The sequence below is a fragment of the Hibiscus syriacus genome, unplaced genomic scaffold, assembly GCF_006381635.1.
Source record: "Hibiscus syriacus cultivar Baekdansim isolate YM2019G1 unplaced genomic scaffold, ASM638163v2 tig00000452_pilon, whole genome shotgun sequence".
NCBI lineage: Eukaryota > Viridiplantae > Streptophyta > Magnoliopsida > Malvales > Malvaceae > Hibiscus > Hibiscus syriacus.
Window position 1 is genome coordinate 2,430,912 of NW_024061787.1, and position 19,153 is coordinate 2,450,064.

A 19,153-nucleotide genomic window follows, 5' to 3' on the forward strand; every position below is an offset into this window, starting at 1 on the left:
AATCCTTATACTTTCCGATTTATTCAAATTAACCCACCAAATTTTTAAATACTATAGTCAATGACCCGATGTTTAGGGTATTATAATTCTTCCCCTTAAGAAAAATTCATCCTCGAATTTTAAGACTTTATGCTTTTACCAAAGTACTTTAACTACAGGAATCTTCTTGCTATGTAGTTTCTTGATTTCTCGAGCCAAGATCCGTACTGGTTCTTCTTCATAAGTCAAATCTGGTTGAATCTCTATTTCCTCCGATGTAATAACATACGATAGATTTGATCGATAATTTCAACAATACCTTATCTTCCACTTGATATTCAATTTATTTTCTCTTTAGATTAACATAAGACTATTGCCGATCAAATGCCATCTTGAAATTGTTTTGAATTATCTTTACTTTATCCTAAACCTCTTTTAATAAATCCAGTCCAACCTGATTTTGATCTTTTAACTCATACCAATTTAATAGTGTTCGGCTTTTTCTCCCATATAAAGCTTCATATGGAACCATCTTGATGTTTGATTGATAACCGTAGTTGTAATCAATTTCTGCTAAAGGAAAATATTTTTCCCATGATCCCTGGAAATCAATCACACATGCCTTCTGCATATCTTCCAATATCTAAATAGTACACTCTGACTGACCATTCGTCTGTGGATGAAAAACCATATTGTAACTCAATTAAGTACCCAAAGCTTTATGCAAGAAATTCTAAAATCTTGAAGTTAATCTTGGATCTCTGTCAGATATGATCGATAATGGCACTCCATGCAGTCGAACTATCTCTTATATGTTTAACATTATCATATTATTCATCGAATAATATGTTCGTACCAAAACAAAGTGAGTTATCTTGTTCAATCTATTAACAATCACCCATATTGAGTCTTTCTTGCTAGATGTCAAAGGTATCCTCGTAACAAAATCCACAATGACTTGTTCCCCTATCCCTTCAGGAATCGAGATCGGTTGTAACAATCTAGAAGACTCCTGATGTTCAGTTTTCTACTATTGGTACGTCAAACACTTTGCCACAAATTTCGTAATGGCTCTTTTCAAACTCGGCCACCAAATTAACTTTTTAAATCTTGGCACATCTTATTTCCACCTAAAAGTATAGTCAACTAACTTAATGCCCCAAAAAGAATATCTTTCTTTATATCTTCACTCGTCGAGAATACAAAGTCTCCCATGATAGGACAAATATCCCTCAGACCTAATCTCAAAAGTCCTTAATCTCTTCATTATCTACTTTTGCAATTCTCTTATTCAATCTAAAAACATTGTTTTATCTTTAATTCATCCAACAATACCATTTTCTTTCAACACTAATCGCACATCCATAGCTCGCAAAGCTACAAAATGTTTCTTACTAAAAGCATATGTAACAACATTGGCTTTCCCTGGGTGAAAATCAATGATCACGTCATAATCCTTTAAAAGCTCTATCCATCTTCTCTGCCTCAAGTTCAATTATTTTTGAGTCAACAAGTACTTTAGACTTTTGTGATTTGCATAAATATAGCACAACTCACCATACAGATAATGGCGTCAAATCTTTAAAAAAAACTCGATTGCTATCAACTCGAAATCATACGAAGGGGAATTCCTCTTGTGAACCTTTAACTTTACCTAGGCATATTCCACTACTTTACCTTTTTTGCATAAGCATACATCCCAAGCTGTTATGAGATGTATCACTAAAAACCACATAATCCTTACCCAACTCAAATTGTACAAGCACTGGTGCCTCTATTAAAACCCTCTTTAGCATTTTCAGAACTCTCTTGGAATTATTCCGTCCAAACAAAAGACACATCATTCCTTAAAAACTTGGTTAACAGTGAAGCTAACATCGAAGAGTTCTTCACGAACCTTCGATAGTAACCAGCAAGCCCCAAGAAACTCTAAACTTTATAACATTATTTAGGGTTTTCCAATCCACTATATCTTGAATCTTATGCCTTCTGCAAAGATTATATGGCCAGGGAAAGCAACCTCTGCTAACCAGAATTCACATTTGGATAGTTTGGCATACAACTTTTTCTCTGGAAGAGTCTGAAGAACAATACAAAGATGAGCAGTATCCTCCTCTCTCAACTATAAATACACCTAAAATATCATCAATAAATTGATCCATATAAGATTGAAATATTTGGTTAAATGAATCCATAAATGTTGCAAGGGAATTATTCAAACCGAATGTCATCACCACAACTCGTAGTGTCCATACCGAGTCAAAAAAGTTGTCTTTAAAATCCTCCTCTTTAATATTTAATTTGTGGCATCCTGATCAAAGGTCTATTTTAGATAACATTGTTGTGCCTTTTTGTTGATCAATAGATCATCAATCATCGAAAGAGGATATTTGTTCTTTTCGCCAACAGCACAAATACTACCTAAAGTGAAACACTCGATCTAATAAAACCTTGATTAATCAACTCTTGCAATTGAGCCTCTAGTTCTCTTAACTTATCAAAGACATTCGATACAAAACCATAGAACAGGCTCAATACCATGATAACTATCAATCAATTCCACCTCTCGTTCTGGAGGTACCCATGTAATTTATCTGAAAAGACATCTATAAATTCCCGAAATATAGGGATATCATAAAATTGTACTATAAATACTTAAGTATCTATCACATTAACCAGAAAACTATACATCTTTCTAACATCATTTCGTCACAATCAATGTCGATATCACCTTGGCCGATGATTTTGCTTTTTCTCAAATACCTATAATTTCCATGTCCTTTGAAACTTTCTAAAATAATTGCTTCTCGATACAAACAACCCAACCATAATGTGAAGACACCAACCCATACCCAATATGTCTTAACTTGTCAAATGATAATTCCATCAGATTCACCGGGAGTATAGCCCCTTGAATCTTTATCTGATATTTACTACATGTCCGACTCACACTTTCACCGAGTCTCATAGGGTTTACCACTATCATCTCACTCGAGATCAAGTTGAATAGAATACCTTAAAAATTTCTTATTTCCTTTTTGAGGTAATCCATATAACTATTTTGGATCCATTGAAAATATTCTCGAGCAATCGAAACATTTTCTATCTCAACTAAGAAATTCTAAATATCCACTTCATTTAATAAGAAGACTTGACACTTTGTAGCAATAACATCATAGCAGTTAATGCTAATATTACCCTAGTAAACAAATTTACTCTTTTCCTATCATTACGAAATTGACTTTTTTCAAGTTCTCGAAAATCAATCTCAATCTAAGCAATAATTCATTGTAGCATGGAATAGGTAGACATTCCATTTTCACAAATTTACCTTCAAAAGATAACTCTATCAAGTCCTTAAAACTTAACATATATTCTCAAACAAACTCATAATCATTTGATTAACTAATAACTCAGCTTTCTTTAAACTTTTAGAGAACAACTTATTTACCGTTTGCTCATTTCCTCTCACTCAAATTAACAATACTTTAAACAATTTAATGCTTAAATTAATATTTCTCAATTATTTAAACCTACCTGAAGAAACCTCAGAGTCATCACTAGATTCAGAAATCTCCTCTGGATCATCATCCAATTTAACTTCTCTTGTAAGTCGTTCAAATTTCTTAATGGATTCCTCAAATGCAAAAATTCATTAAAAGCTGGGGCATTTCTTCCACAAAATGGAGGAAAAACCTTAGCACCTTCTACCCTTATAAGGTCTAATATTGAAGTCACGTCGAAGTCTTTTGAGTCGATTTCAATCTCGACCTTCTTTTCAACATTATCAACTTTCATACCTTTGTCTTTAGTTTCCGACATCTAAACAGAGTCAAAATCATCTTACATTAGTAAAGAGTACTTTACTTCCTAATAAGCATCATCACAATATATATACAACTATCAGTAAACTTTTGACATCCTAGTGGCATTATACATTCCTAAAAAAATTAATACTCATTTCATGTCTAGAAACGGATAAAATTGTAGCTCTGATACCAATAATTGTAACACACATTTCTTGTATACATTCTCGTACACGAGTCACAGATGTTACATGACTTTCAAAACATTTCAGTACTTGAAAACTAATAAAATTTTGTTTCTTTAGATAAAACAATTTAATAATATAGTTTATAAAACATTCCTCAAAAACGGATATATATAAATTAAACATTTATACTCAAATTAATAATACTGGTTCATCTTATCCGTGTTTAAGATAGCATAAAACGATGTAGTGGATTCATTACAAACCATTTTCCAAAAATAATTAAACAGAGCTAATATGACATTTATAAGTACATGCCACTAAACTAAGTCAAAATTTTATCATAAGATGTCTTACTCATATTGTATATATATTTCTTGATGCTTGGAGTTACTTTGTACTCTTTACTTCTAATCCTGACTTCTACCTATACATGAAAATCATCATATGCTAAGTATATACACAGTGAGGCATAATAATATAAAAAAGACGTAACTGAAAACTTAAATATATTATAAAATATCAAAATATGAATTAAATCGTATATATCATAATAATACATAAAACTGGCTTAGTAAACCAAGTTTCTTTCACATAATCTGTGAAACAACATTTAGTATGCCCAACATACCTATCAATCTATATTTTTCCAATTTATCCATTATTTACCCAATGCATGTCAAATGAGAATGCAAGGTACATGCGTTGAACCTAAGTGTCGAAATGGAAATTCACAAACTCATTATAAATTTCATGAATGTGTTCATAGTGTCGATACGTTAATTCACAAACTCATTATGAATTTTTTGGGTTGTACACATATTTCTGATACGGTAATTCACAAACTCATTATGAATTCTGTGGGTTGTGCACCGAAAGTGCCATAGTAATGATATGAAAATGCACCTTTATGCATTAAACAAAATCGATCGATAACTTGTATACATAATTGTAAGTCAAAATGGTAATTCAAAAACTCGTTATGAATACCATGTTTGCACCTCTAGTGCCAAAAGTACACAGAGTACTGATACGAAAATGCACCCTTATGCATTAAACAAAATCGATCGATAACTTTTATATACAATTTATGTCGAAATGTGCCTATGACTCTCAACGCACATACAATGGGCTTTTAAGTCAAATTCACAGATTAAACATTTATTTCTAAAACCTCGATAACCATTAAAACAACATAAACATTCATCTATTCAATTTAGATGAATGTTTATGTTTTTTTAATCGTACACATAGTTCTGATACGAAAATGCACCCTTATGCATTAAACAAAATAATCGATAACTTTTATATACAATTTATGTCAAAATGCACCTATGACTCTCAATGCGCATACAATGGGATTTTAAGTCAAATTCACAGATTAAACATTTATTTAAGAAACATCGATAACCATTAAAACAACATAAGCATTCATCTATTCATTTTAGAGTAGTTCATACTCTAAAATTATTCGTAATATCATTTCCATAAACATTAAGAAAACATATCAAAAATACTATAAAACATATTTTTATCAAAATATTCGAGGTTCATCCTCATCTCATGTAAGTACAATAAATGCACTCACCTGGTATGCCCCAATATTATGCCTTTCTAACGAAGTTCAATTATTCTTTAACTTTTTCCTTACCTTTTGGTTTGCTTCTATCACAAATTTGATCACGAACTTCACAAGCATCCATAATGACATATACAAATATAAAATACAATGTTAGTATCCTTACTAAAATTAATACAAAATATTAATACTCAAAAGTACCATTATTTTCGAATTCTTTTAAAATTCATCTTAACTTAAAATTTCAGACTGAATAGTATCAATACCCCTCCTAGGGTATCGATACTTCTATACTATGGTATAAATTCCCCCTTCAGTATCGACACTACTTGCATCAGTATCGTTATTGTTCATCGTGTTCATATTTTTTTCCTCAAATATAACCCTAGTATTAATATTTTTCTTCCAGTACTGATAACCTTACCCAGATTTTACGTATTTTACTTCGATTTTTACTCAAATTTTCCCTAAATCTCTTACTCTCATCTCCAACCATACCATCAAACTCAACATCACTTAATCTACTAACTTACATCCATAAATCTCATTATCACATCCAAAATCTCCAAAGAACCCTCAAAACTAAGAATAACGCGAATTTTTCGAACATGTTTTTAATCACTTCTAAGGCTCCAAATCTCTTATTTACATTTTTGACAAGTCAAATATGCTTTTAAACTCCAATAACTAACCATATTTTATTAAATCACTTAAAAACCCATTTTATTTAATCTCAAATAAATCACTAATCTATTTGTTTTAATCATCCCTAAACCTTCCTTAAGCCTCTATATCATTTAAGGCTTCAAAATCAACCCAAAAATGAAAGGAAAACTAACTTGAAGAAACCTTACCTTTGTTGTGGAGAGTACGAGGACGAGAAGAAGAAGGAGAAGAAGAGAACCAAGTTTTTAGCTTATCCTATTTCCCCTTTTTAACCCTTAATAAATATCCTTAATAAAATGACTTTTAAATTGATTTCCCTCTAAAAGACCATAATGCCCATCCATTCTTCCATTCTTACTAATAAGTTTAAACACAATTTCCTAAATAAATTCTTATACTTTCCAATTTATTCAAATTAACCCACCAAATTTTTAAATCCTTTCGCTATAGTCACTAACCCGATGTTTGGGGTATTACATTTAATAAGGATCGTTGGATTTAAGTTGATTTTTCATGTTAAATCGGGGTCGTTGGATAAAAATGACAAGATTGTAATTTTGGAAAAGTTCAAGGGCATAATTGGCAACTATTAACTATTTGGTTCATTTTTTACTTTCGGATGAACAAAATGAAAGGTGGAAAGTTATGGAACATGTGATTTCAGGAGCAAAATACTTATCTATTTAATTAAAATGAATTAAAAATTCATTTTAATTAAATATATGACAAGTAGTTAAGATATGTTGTTAGAACTTCATGGAAAATCTCTTCATCTTTCTTCTACAAGTCCTGGGTTCTCTAGGTAAGAAGATTTTTTTTTTCAATTTATTAAGATTTTGGATGAAAACATAAAATACAAAATTATTGTACATGAAATTCTCTATCATTTAGTACCATTTGTTCATGCTTTCCATGCTTGAAAATGGTGTTTGTTCAATTCGGCCATGTTCGGGTTTTTGTATAAAATTGAAGTTGAATTAAAATTGAAATGGAGTTGATTGTAATTACTTGGAAATGGTGTTTAGAAGTTGAATTTGTGTTAGAGTCAAGTTAAAAATCATGTATAAGTGACATTCGGCCTATAGGAAGAAAATTAGGAAAAATTTTGGAAAATTATACAAGGGCTAAAAATGTTTAAATTCTTTGTTGGAATGCTTGAATGATTTGTTAGACATTTGAATTTGAAGTTAAATGGTATGGGACAATGTTGAAATTTATGGAAATATGGGATGAATTCTAAAAGATTTTAGAATTCATTTTGTTGATCAAATTACGAATTTGGAAATGTTAAGCGAATTATCTGTTGAATTGAATATTAAGAGAATTTAAGTTTTATTTTGAAGTGTTAAGATTAGTATTGAGCAAATGAAATGAAATTCGTATTGAAAGAATTTTTTAGAATTTTTTATGCTAATGTGCGCCTATGTTAGTAAGATACAAACATATATTTTGAAATGTATATGTTTTGTAAATGGTGTTCATATAGATCGTGGTCGAAATCCAAATCAAAGCAAGCTTAATGCTAAGGAAAAAGTTCAAGAGTTAAATTTGAATTGATAAGAAAGGTTTGCAAGCTAAATATACCAAGTGAGTGCATTACTATGTATATTTTATATGTATGATATGAAGAAGACTTGCGATGAGTCAACGTTGAATGTTTTAAAAAATGAAAAATATTTGAATCATATTATGATATATTTTAATAATATTATACTAAATGATATCTGAATGATTTTGGGTATGAATTGCCCAATGCATTGATTTATGATAATTGTTATATTCGTATTGGTACATTCATGTACTATATGTGCATTATGGAGTTCATGACGTTTTGACTTTGTGAGCTACCATATCTGATTACTGATTTTTTGTATAGTGATGTTGTGTTCTACAGTACATATACATCTATTTGACACTAAAAATGTAATTTATTACTGGTAGTTAAACTGCATATTGTGCACAATCGTCTGACTTGCATGCTATGCATTCTTATTTAATATAAATTGGGCATATGATTTGAATGAAATTGAAAAGGTGTGGGTTTGATTGACTCATTGAAAGTAAATCTTTCATAGAATATTTCTAGTTTGGCATAAAATGTATTATATCTTAATTGCTTATTTGCAGGTTACTGTAGTAGTAAATGGTTTGAAAGTCAGTTTTATATTATAGGTTATTGTATGATATTCGTATTTTGTTTTATATTTTTCTATATACATATGTTCTGACATATTTATTTTAAAGTTATAAATGCATCATCAAGTTTATACTTAGCGTGTGATGATTTTCAAGCATAAGTAAAGGAAATCGATTGGAGTAAGGAGCTTAGCTTGGCTTCAACTATTGAGGATTATATACCGGTATTAGTAATGACTTCCTACTGTTGTTTTGATTTTCTAGTTGACATATATACATATAATAAGTGTTTGTGATATTTAATACGGCTACACTTTAAAAATGGTTTTATAATAATGTATATGTGTTGGCTTTTAATAAATAGTACGTAACTAAATTAGTTACGAATATGGAATTTATAGTTAATATTTGATTAATCAATTTTTTACTACTATGGAGATAAATTTTATTTAAGTAGTTTTTAAGGCAGTTTTACTTGTTATATGATATATATTTTTTAACTGCTCGCCTGCTACCTGAAATTGATATGATTTGGATGATAAAAATATTATTTTTTGATTTTGCACGATTAAATAATTTTTAGTGATAAATATTAATGAATGATTTAAAAAAATAAATTTTACCGATTTTTGAATAAATATTATTCTAAATGTTTCATGTGAAATCTCTGACTCGCATTTGGCGGCGAATAAGGGAAAAGGGATGTTGCACTAGATACTAATATGTTTGAAAAAATAAATTTAAATATTAATTTTGACAAAAATACAAATATTAATTTAATCATGTAACTAAAATTAAATATCAATTTGGATAAAAAGAAAAGGTATTAAGAACTAATTTAAACTATGAATTCAAGTTTAGGTATTAAATACTATAATAACAATATATATATAATCATTAAAAGGGGTAAAATATCAAAGTAGTAAAAAATATTTTGTTTTTTTTTTATTTCTTTATAAATAAAATATATTTTAAAATCAATTACTATTATATTTATGTCTCAATTAATTACATGAAATTAACACAATAAACATTTAACTTTTACATGAATTTTAAAATAGTTTGTTATAATATAAATAATAATTAGAACAACTTTAAACTTAGAATTTAAAAGATAAGTAAAAATTTAGGTGAAAACAATATTACTTCTAAACAATCAAAATATATTATTTATATTTGGTCAAACTAGAAAGCAACATATATTATTTATTTTTGGTCAAACTAAATATATTGATGATTAAAAATTGTCAAGATTGGTTTATTGTTAACCTATATATAAAATCATGAAAAAAATAACACTTTTACCATACTATTTTAATATCATTTAGTACTTTATTATTTTTCATTTAGATAATTATTTTTATCAATATTAAATTGAATATCTAAAAATTATTGAATTGATACAAACAAACGACTTTAGTGATTAAAAGACTTGTTGTTATTCCATGAGATTTCAAGTTTAAATAGTACATATACTAAAAGTATGAGCATTCATTGTAAAAAAGTTAAAAATCTTAAAATAAATATGATCTTATATTCATATAAGATTTATAAAAGAAGAATCAATGAATTGAATTCGTAACTCAAAGTAGTTTATGCAAATTTAATACGTTTTTTTTCTTTCTTTATATTTACAAAATTAATTTATGAAATACTTTTTAGATTTATTGACATGAAATGTGATAGATTAACGTATGTAATGATGGATGTTTGCTTATTTCTAAAGCTATTGCTTATCAAATAAAGACGATTTTACTTTTTGTTCTTACTTAGTTCGTTATATACCTTTTCCGTTTTCAGTTGACAAAATTATTTTCATCACTTTATTATTATTTCAAGTGTTGTAATTTTATCCATTAATCATTTTTTATTTTTCTTCACTTAAACGTCAACATTTATAAAAAAAATCTCAAAATATATATATACATTTTATCTATTTAAAAATTGACAGTAATTTTAAATATTTAAATTTTAATGTGAAATTTATTAAATTAAAAGTTTAAAAATATTAAATTAAAAATTATGCATTACATAAATCATTACATTTTTTATTATATATTATATAATTCATTCAAAATATATTTCAAGATTAAAAATAATAGTATTCATTCATGAGATAAATTATTAAATTAAACCACTATAATTTACTTATTATATAATTTAAAATCTTAACTATATTAACATATAAAAATATATACTAAAATTTTAAAAATGATATTATTTACGTTTTTTAATGATAAAATAATTTTAACGCATACAATATATTATAATATATGTATGAAAAATGATTTTAATCAATCTAAATATAATTCAGATAATAAATTTAATTTTTTATAATAAATATTTTACCTTCTAAAAATATGTTTTTATAGTAATTTTAAACTTTTAAAAATATTTAAAAATAATCTTCAAAATAACTTTTTATATAACATTTAAGGTAAAATATATGTTTAATACTCCAACTATCACTTTTATTTCGTTTACTCAAATTGTTTCAAAATTACATGTAACTTTATGTTTTAATTTCATATTTAGAACTCACAGTTAATAAATTAATGGTGATATTGATGTATCACTATAAAATAATTTCACATCATCTTTTAATTTTTTTTAAAATAATATGTCAGTAGTTTTTTTAATTTTTAACGAGGAATGACAAAACTGAAATCAAAATGTAAAATTAGATAGGATTTTTTAAAAAAAATTAAGTGACTAAAATGGAATAAAACTGATAATTAAGATACTAAACATGTAATTTAGTAATATTTATTAAAAAGTAGTTTGAAAAAATAATTCAAAACTGACTAAATGTGATTTCTTGTAGTTGCCGCAGCAGTCATGTTTCGATGTTTGTTATCATCATTTTAATGCAATTGGACATGGTCCACTTTGGGTCCCACGTTTTCTTATATATCCTTGCAATTGCCAAGCTGTTCTTTTTATTATTTTCCGCCATTTTTGCTCTCTTTCAAGTTTTCTTTGCTCAGATCTACTTCAACTTATCTCTCTTATTACACAGTAGGAATAAAGAGAGAGAATGAAAGTTGCAATCTTTTAACGAAGATCTGAATTTTTTTTCCATGTACAAAGGTACTGAAAATTTTCACTCTTCTTTTTATACATATATTTTTCTTCTGGACCTGTGCATTGGGTTTTCTTTTTTTTTTTTTATTATTAAAAAAAGACTGTTTAAATTTGGAAACTTCGATATGGGATTTTGTTTTTAATGAAGATCTTCCATTTTTGGAATCTGTGTAGTTCTTCATTTCTTAGATTGAGTTCATATATATATAAATTATCTCTAATTCCATCGATTTTATTATTTTTAGATGGGAAAAAAGGGTGGCTGGTTTTCTATTGTGAAGAAAGCTTTGAGCCCTGATTCCAAGAAAGATCAGGTTTTACTGTTTTCATTCGTAATTTATAGGATGGGTTTTTTTTGTTGGGTTGATTTTCATTAGATTTGTTGTTTCTAATTAATTTCACCAGAAAACTCAAAAATCAAAGAAGAAATGGTTCGGAAAAACCAAAGATTTGTGCCCAGTTTTTGTGCCTGAAGACACTGAAGATGTAAAGCTGAAAGAAGCTGAAAACGAGCAAAGCAAACATGCCTACTCCGTCGCTGTCGCCACCGCTGTGGCGGCTGAGGCGGCGGTAGCTGCTGCTCAGGCGGCTGCTGAAGTTGTTCGTCTCACTTCTCAGCCGCGCCAGCCGGGGAAGTCGAACGAGGAAGTAGCTGCTATTAAAATTCAATCCGCATTTCGGGGATATTTGGTATATATAACATTTTCCTTCTCTATTTACTTTCGATGTTTTAGCTTCTCATTTATTACTTATGCTTATACGTAAGATCGAAACATTATTGAAGTATCCGAAAATGTGTGTTTGACTGTTGTTAACATCGTCATTACCATTGCTTAAAGTTGAAGTTCTTACTGATTTTTGAATGCTCGTTGTACTTTGCAATGGAACTTGATATTTGATACAGCCCATTTAGTTGTATCAGCTTTTCTTGAAATTTTCGGTCTTTAAGAAGAGTTTCGAGCCTTACACATTTGGTTATATCGGGCTATTTACGTCGACTTCGAGTCATGGTGAAAACGTAAGGTGTTCTTGAATCGTGTGATGGATAATCACAAATTAGATGTGTCCTGATTTTCGAATTTGACTGTTGTTTTGTTTTTGCTAACATATGTATGAATTTTGCTAAATTTGTCGTCGCCTTTGCTTGAATTGGACCTTGTTTTATTCCTTATGAAATGATGAGTTCTTAAGAGATCATTGGTTTTGAAATGCTCAGTATACTTGAATGAATTTGATATGCCCCCATTTAGTTGTATCAGCTTTTCTTTAATTTTATTTTCAAGCTTTTCTTTAATTTATTCGGCCATCAAGAAAAGTTTCGAGCCTTGAGCATTTGGTTATCTCTGGCTATTTATGTCAATTTCAAGTCGTGGTGAAAACTTAAGGTGTTCTTGAATCATGGTGATGTATAATCACAAATTCCCCTGAATTATACGATCGGTGAGCTGTTAGTTGTATTTATGCATCGAGTTGTTGCATTTGAGTTCTCAGGCTAGGAGGGCATTGCGAGCTTTGAGAGGGTTGGTGAGATTGAAGTCGCTGATGCGAGGACAATACGTCAAACATCAAGCAAGTACGACATTAAAATGCATGCAGACTCTTGCACGCGTGCAGTCGGAGATTTGTGCCAGGAGGATTAGAATTTCGGAAGAGAACACGGCACTTCAGCACCATCTTCAACAGAAATGTGAGAAAGAGCTCGAGAAGTTGAGAGCTTCTGTAAGTCTCATTTTTTAAGCACATTTTACCCTTTGAGCTCATGATCTCCTAATACTTCTTCAACCTTCGGTTTTCTTGGTATTCGGATTGCCTTTGTAGAAAACCCGTTAACCCCGATCTTAGTAGCAATTTAGATATGGTTCCTACTGTTATTTTCGATTTAAACAGCATATACATTAATTCAGATCGGAGAAGACTGGAATGATAGTACGCTGTCAAAGGAGCAGATCAAAGCAAGACAACAAAAACAGCAAGAAGCTGCTATGAAAAGGGAAAGAGCATTGGCTTATGCATACTGTCACCAGGTATGGTGTTCTTTTGTTTACAGTGCTAATCTAAAATCATGAATCGAATTGTTACGGAGTTGACACTACCTTTTGTTTTCTTCAAAAGCAATCGTGGAAAAACTGTTCTAGATCAGTAAACCTAACCTTTATGGATCCGAAAAATCCGCACTGGGGTTGGACTTGGTTAGAGCAATGGATGGCAGCCCGACCGTGGGAGACCAGAAGCACAATCGATAACAATGATTTTGGTTCAATCAAGAGCATAGGTGAAATCAGCAGAGCTTATTCTCTAAGAGATATTAACAACGATAACAAACCATCTCCGACACCTCTGAAGTTAAGTCGACTTCCTAGCCGTCAATCCCATTTGACTCCACCATCAAAGGCATCTTCGATTTCATCGGTTTCCGGTAAAACGAGACTGCCAAGTCCAAGGGGGAGTCTCTGGGGAGGTTACGAGGACTCAAGGAGCATACTCAGTGCCCGGTCCGATCGTTATCGGAGACGTAGCATTGCGGGCTCGTCAATGAGAGATGATGAGAGCCTTACAAACTCACCTGGAGTTCCGAGTTACATGACACCAACACAGTCAGCAAAAGCCAGGTCCCGAGTACCAAGTCCTCTGGGAGCCGGCACACCAAACAGGGGATTGGCAGGGTCTTCAAAGAGACGGCTTTCATTCCCGGCATTCCCGGCTAGTAATAGGAGACATTCGGACCCTCCGAAGATTGACATTACGATGTCTAAAAGTGGATAAAGCGAGCAATGGGAGGCAAGTTGACCGGTGAAAACAAAAGATGATACAAAACCCTACATCAAATAAGATTGAATAAAGGATGTCCTTATCACCTGCAACGAAAGATTGAATAATCATGAGTGTGTTATTTACAACTTAAGTCATTGTAGTGTCTTTGTGATAATCTTTTTCTTCTTAACGAGTGCTTTTTTCTAAAAATAAAATAAAAATTTATGTTGTATTAGTTTTTGGGTGAGATTTTGTTTCTAATTTGTTTAATCGTTGGTTTTTCTGGACAATTATTAATATTTTAATTTTTTTAAAAAAATTGGACAAACTATTTATTTCATCCCATCTATTCTTATGTTTTTCTTCTCTCGCTAATTATTTTTAACAAATCCTATCAAGGGTTAGTTTGGCGTCGTTTTTGAAAAGTGATTTTTAAAAGTGTTGTAGAAACGAACTTCTAAAACTTTTTTACGAAAGTACAGTTTAAAATTTAACTGTTTGAGATTATTGTCAAAAAGTAAGTTTCAAAAAATAAAATATCGATTATAGACACCATATTGTAAATTAAAAATATAACATTTAAATTATATTTACACTTAGTAATACAATGATATAAAATATATATCAACTTAAACTATAATAAAAATATAAAAAAAATATTTTAAGATAACTCATTAATAATATTTTTATATATAAAAATATTTTATTAAGAAAAATATATTATCAATATATTTTAACATGTGGATAATAAATTATTATTTCATAATAATTTAAATACTTGTTCTGACAAAAACAATATTAAAAAAATTAATATTAAAATAAATTAGTGATTAATAAATTATTTTTTAAGGATGTTAGTATTAAGTTATTAAAATAAAATGTAAATACATAATTGCGTGGAACTCATGAATTAGTAAGTGTAAAATTATAAATTGATTCCAAACGCAAAGTTGAAATTGAAAAAGCTAGAAATCTTAGGGTCCGTTCGGTTCTATAAAATGTTTTTTATTTACATTTTCTGTTTTTGTTTTTAAAAAATAGTTTTCATTTTCAACTTTTTGAAAATTAGAAAACATGTTTGGTTAGTATAAACAAAAACTTTAATTCAAAACTAAAATAGTAAAAATGTATGTTTTATCTAATTTTTTAAAATAGAAATAAACAAATATCTATTAAATAATTAAATCAAACTATAATTATTAAAAACTTTATTACATAAATTTAACATGTGAATCATGTAAATATAAAACAATAAAATTGATAAGAAATTTCATAACACAAAATTTAGTTTAATTTATAATAAAAATATAATGTTAATGCATATTGAACATCAATTAAATTTTAAAACAATACACAAAATTTTGTTATAATAAATGACACAAAATAGTTTCATTAACATAAAAATATATAGTTAGTGGTAATTGAGACCCTCAAACTTTTGGGGAAAAATAATTAGTGTAGTCTCTGGACGTTTTTTTTTTTTTGCACCAAATATGATCCTTAAACTTGAAAAAAAATAATCTAACCCTTTAAATAGAGGAATCAAACGTTGGCAGTCACGACACTTACATGATAGTTCATAAACTTACATGACAATCTACAATTTTGATATGACACTTCATGATATTGTTGTGGTAGGACTCAATGGACGATGATGTAGTAGAAGGACTTAATTAATTATTAAAATGTTTGAGGACTTGTTTGATTTAAAAAATCTAAAATTTATTTAGATTAAAAATATAAAAATATAAACAATTATTAATATATTCAATACATTAAATATAAAAATAGTACAAAATTAAATTATTAAAAATTTTAATTTAAGGACTATATTGTGTAAAAAAATTAGGGACCATATTATTTTTTTATAAAAGTTTGATGGTTTAAAATATTATTAAATCAAAAAATTATTGTTAGAATGATTTAACCTTGTGTAAGTTAAGTTAAAATTCTAGATATCATGTTTCCTTATTTTTCAAATTTGCAAAAAAATTTAATGAAATTTTGAAAGCATCTTTTTTATGTTTTCATATTTTCACTTTTTTTTGTTTTTATTTTCAATAAATCATTTTTTAATTTTACAACTAAACGCGTTTTCTTCAACGTTTTCTATTTTATAAGGAAATGAAAAATAAAAATAACCTATATTTTATAAAACCAAACGGACCCTTAGTTTTTGCCATTGGTTTGAAACCACCGTTTTCACCACAATTTTTTTTAAATTTTTTACCCGTTTGATATTGGTTTTGTGGTCGAAACAAGTTTTTTTTACCTAAAAGTGTTTTTTAAAAAGCCAGACGGGCCTAACATTATGTTTTACTTCTATTATAATAATGGGTAAATTATACGTTTGGTAATTGAACTTTACCCTCTCTACTATTTCACTCACTGTATGTTGAAAACATTTTGATGTTTCGATATAAAAAATTAAGTATAAATGAATTTTAAGATTTTACAAATGATTTTCTAAGTATATTCTATTTAATTACTCGAATATCAAATTATTACTCCAAGTCTTTCAAGATCAATTTCAAACCTTACTAAAAGTGTAAAATTATGTTTTATACTTAATATATTTTTGAAACAATTTTCACAAAGTATTTTGAACCAAAATCAAGCCTAAAATCAATTTTTCAAAGTGATGCACCGATGTACCAATCCATGCATCGATACACCATGGAATAAATTGAACATCGAATGCATTTCATGCATCGATGCACATATCATGCATCGATGCACTCAGGGTTTTATGAAAACATCGAATGCATTTGATGCATCGATGCACCAGCCATGCATCGATGCACTCAGGCTTTTTCAAAATATCGAATGCATTTTATGCATTGATGCACACTTAGTGCACTGATGCACTAAGTGTTTCAACGGTTAAAATATTTGAATTTTACACTTGATGCACCGATGCACCCTGTGTATGCATCGATGCACGCACGCTCCCAACCAGTTTTATTAATTGTTTTCACACTTAAACGACTCTATTGACTCCACTAATCATCCCCAACGTTCAGAATCAATTGAAGAAGTATTTAAACAAGCTTAGAAGCCATTGATCAACAACAAGAAATAACAAGAAACAAGAATCAAGTAAGAATCAAAGGGAAAGCATTGTTTGAGCACTTCAAGCCTATTTTTCATTCAATATTCATTTTGCTTTCAAGAACACTACTTGTACTCAATTGTATTCATTCTTGAGTGTTCTTTTCTTTGTTCTTGAATTGTGCAAACAATCTAACTTGTGAGGTTTTTCCTTGTAAGTTTGCAAATATGTATATTTCTCTTAGAGAAAGAGTGTTCTCAAGAATTGAGGTATATTTTTGAGAGAGTTGTAAGGTTATCTCTTTGGCCTCAAAAGAAAGAACAAATTAGTGAATTTTTTAGAAAATCCTTATTGTGGATAGCTAAGGTAGTGGACGTAGACTTTGGTTGAGAAAGTTGAACCACTCTAAATCGCTGTGCATCTTCTTTCAATTTTCTGTAAAAGCTTCCACCAATTTTTTAATTGCCAATTCACCCCCCTCTTGGCCGATTCCGTTAATCGATTAACTCAACAATTGGTATCAGAGCCTCACTCATTTGAAGGTTTAATCGCCTCTTGAGTCGATTCAGGAAGAGTTACATCGATTTTCAAAGTCATCAATGGCCGTCACTTCAAACTCTGACTTCGGTCTCGATTCATTGCCCGTTAACAAGCCTCATTTCTTCAATGGAGCTAATTATGCTTATTGGAATAATAGATGATGTATTTCATTCAAGCAAGTGACATGGGAGCATGGAACATCATAGAATATGGATACATCAAAGCCTCTACTCACCTGAGGTTGTGGAGTGAAGGAGAGACAAGATTGTTCCAGCTCAACTCTAAAGCTATTCATATCATCTTTTGTGCTCTTGGACCGGATGAATACGGGAGAGTTTCATTTTGCAAAACCACCAAGGATATATGGGACAAACTACAAGTCACTCATGAAGGCACAAACGAGGTAAAAGAATCTAAAATTAGTCTTCTAACTCATAGATATAAAAATTTCAGGATGAAATCAATTAAGATGTCAAAGCTATGACGGATAGATTCTCCACGATTGTCAATAGCCTCAAATTATATGGAGAAATCATTCCAAATGACAATATTGTAAGAAAGTTAGTTTACTCTCTTCCAAAAGCTTGGCAATCAAAGAAGACGACGATCATCGAGGCTAAGAATTTGAAATCCCTAACCCTCGATGAACTTATTGGCTCTCTCCTCACGCATGAAATGATGCTTAAAGAAGAGGAAGACCTTGAGAAAAGAGACGAGCCAAAGAAGGAGACAGAGAAGAAGAAGAACGTGGGAGTTGCTCTCAAATCAACAAAAGATGAGAGTGATTCGGATGAAGATGACAATGACGAAGAAATGGCATTGTTTGCTAAATGGTTCAGAAAAATGATGAGGCCTAACCGAGGAAGAAAATTCAAACGAAATGAAGGCTTCAAAAATGAACCAAAAGAGAAGGACCCGATCATTTTCTATGAATGCAAAAAATTGGGGCATGTCAAATATGATTGCCCACAATTAAATAGAAAGAGTCAATCAAAGAATAAACACAAGACTCACGTAGCTACATGGAGCGATGAAGAAGGTTTCGATGAAGAGGAACAAGAAGTAGCAAACTTGTTCTTGATGGCATTCGGGGAAGATTCTAAGGTAACCTCTAACTCATTTGATTTAGATGATTTATCTTATGATGAGTTATTAGAGGAATATAATGGATTGGCTTCAGATTATGAGAAATTGTTTTTAAAATATAAAAATGATATTTCAAAATTGAAAAATGAAAATAAACTCATATCCAAAACCAACAACGATCTTGAAAGTAAAATCAAAAATTTGCAAATCAAACTAGAAGAGTTTGAAAAGAAAAATTCGGATTTACAAAATTTACTTTCAAAGGTCAATGATGATCATCAAAAGAAAA

At 29.6% G+C, this 19,153-nt stretch overlaps 1 protein-coding gene across 1 annotated transcript; it reads left to right on the forward strand.

Moving 5' to 3' along the window:
* Nucleotides 1–11,219: 11,219 nt before the first annotated feature.
* Nucleotides 11,220–14,301, forward strand: LOC120205839 (protein IQ-DOMAIN 1). Its single transcript, XM_039205629.1, has 6 exons — nt 11,220–11,441; nt 11,681–11,749; nt 11,841–12,125; nt 12,927–13,154; nt 13,340–13,459; nt 13,548–14,301. Exons 2-6 carry the CDS (start codon nt 11,681–11,683, stop codon nt 14,196–14,198), a joined length of 1,353 nt encoding a protein of 450 aa, XP_039061560.1. The 5' UTR covers nt 11,220–11,441; the 3' UTR covers nt 14,199–14,301.
* Nucleotides 14,302–19,153: the final 4,852 nt, after the last annotated feature.

Excerpts from the sequence above, each read along its gene's own strand:
- LOC120205839 (XM_039205629.1), top strand. The coding sequence starts at position 11,681 with ATGGGAAAAAAGGGTGGCTGGTTTTCTATTGTGAAGAAAGCTTTGAGC. Across the intron at positions 12,126-12,926 it reads CCGCATTTCGGGGATATTTG|GCTAGGAGGGCATTGCGAGC; the intron begins GTATATATAACA and ends TTGAGTTCTCAG. Across the intron at positions 13,155-13,339 it reads TCGAGAAGTTGAGAGCTTCT|ATCGGAGAAGACTGGAATGA; the intron begins GTAAGTCTCATT and ends ACATTAATTCAG.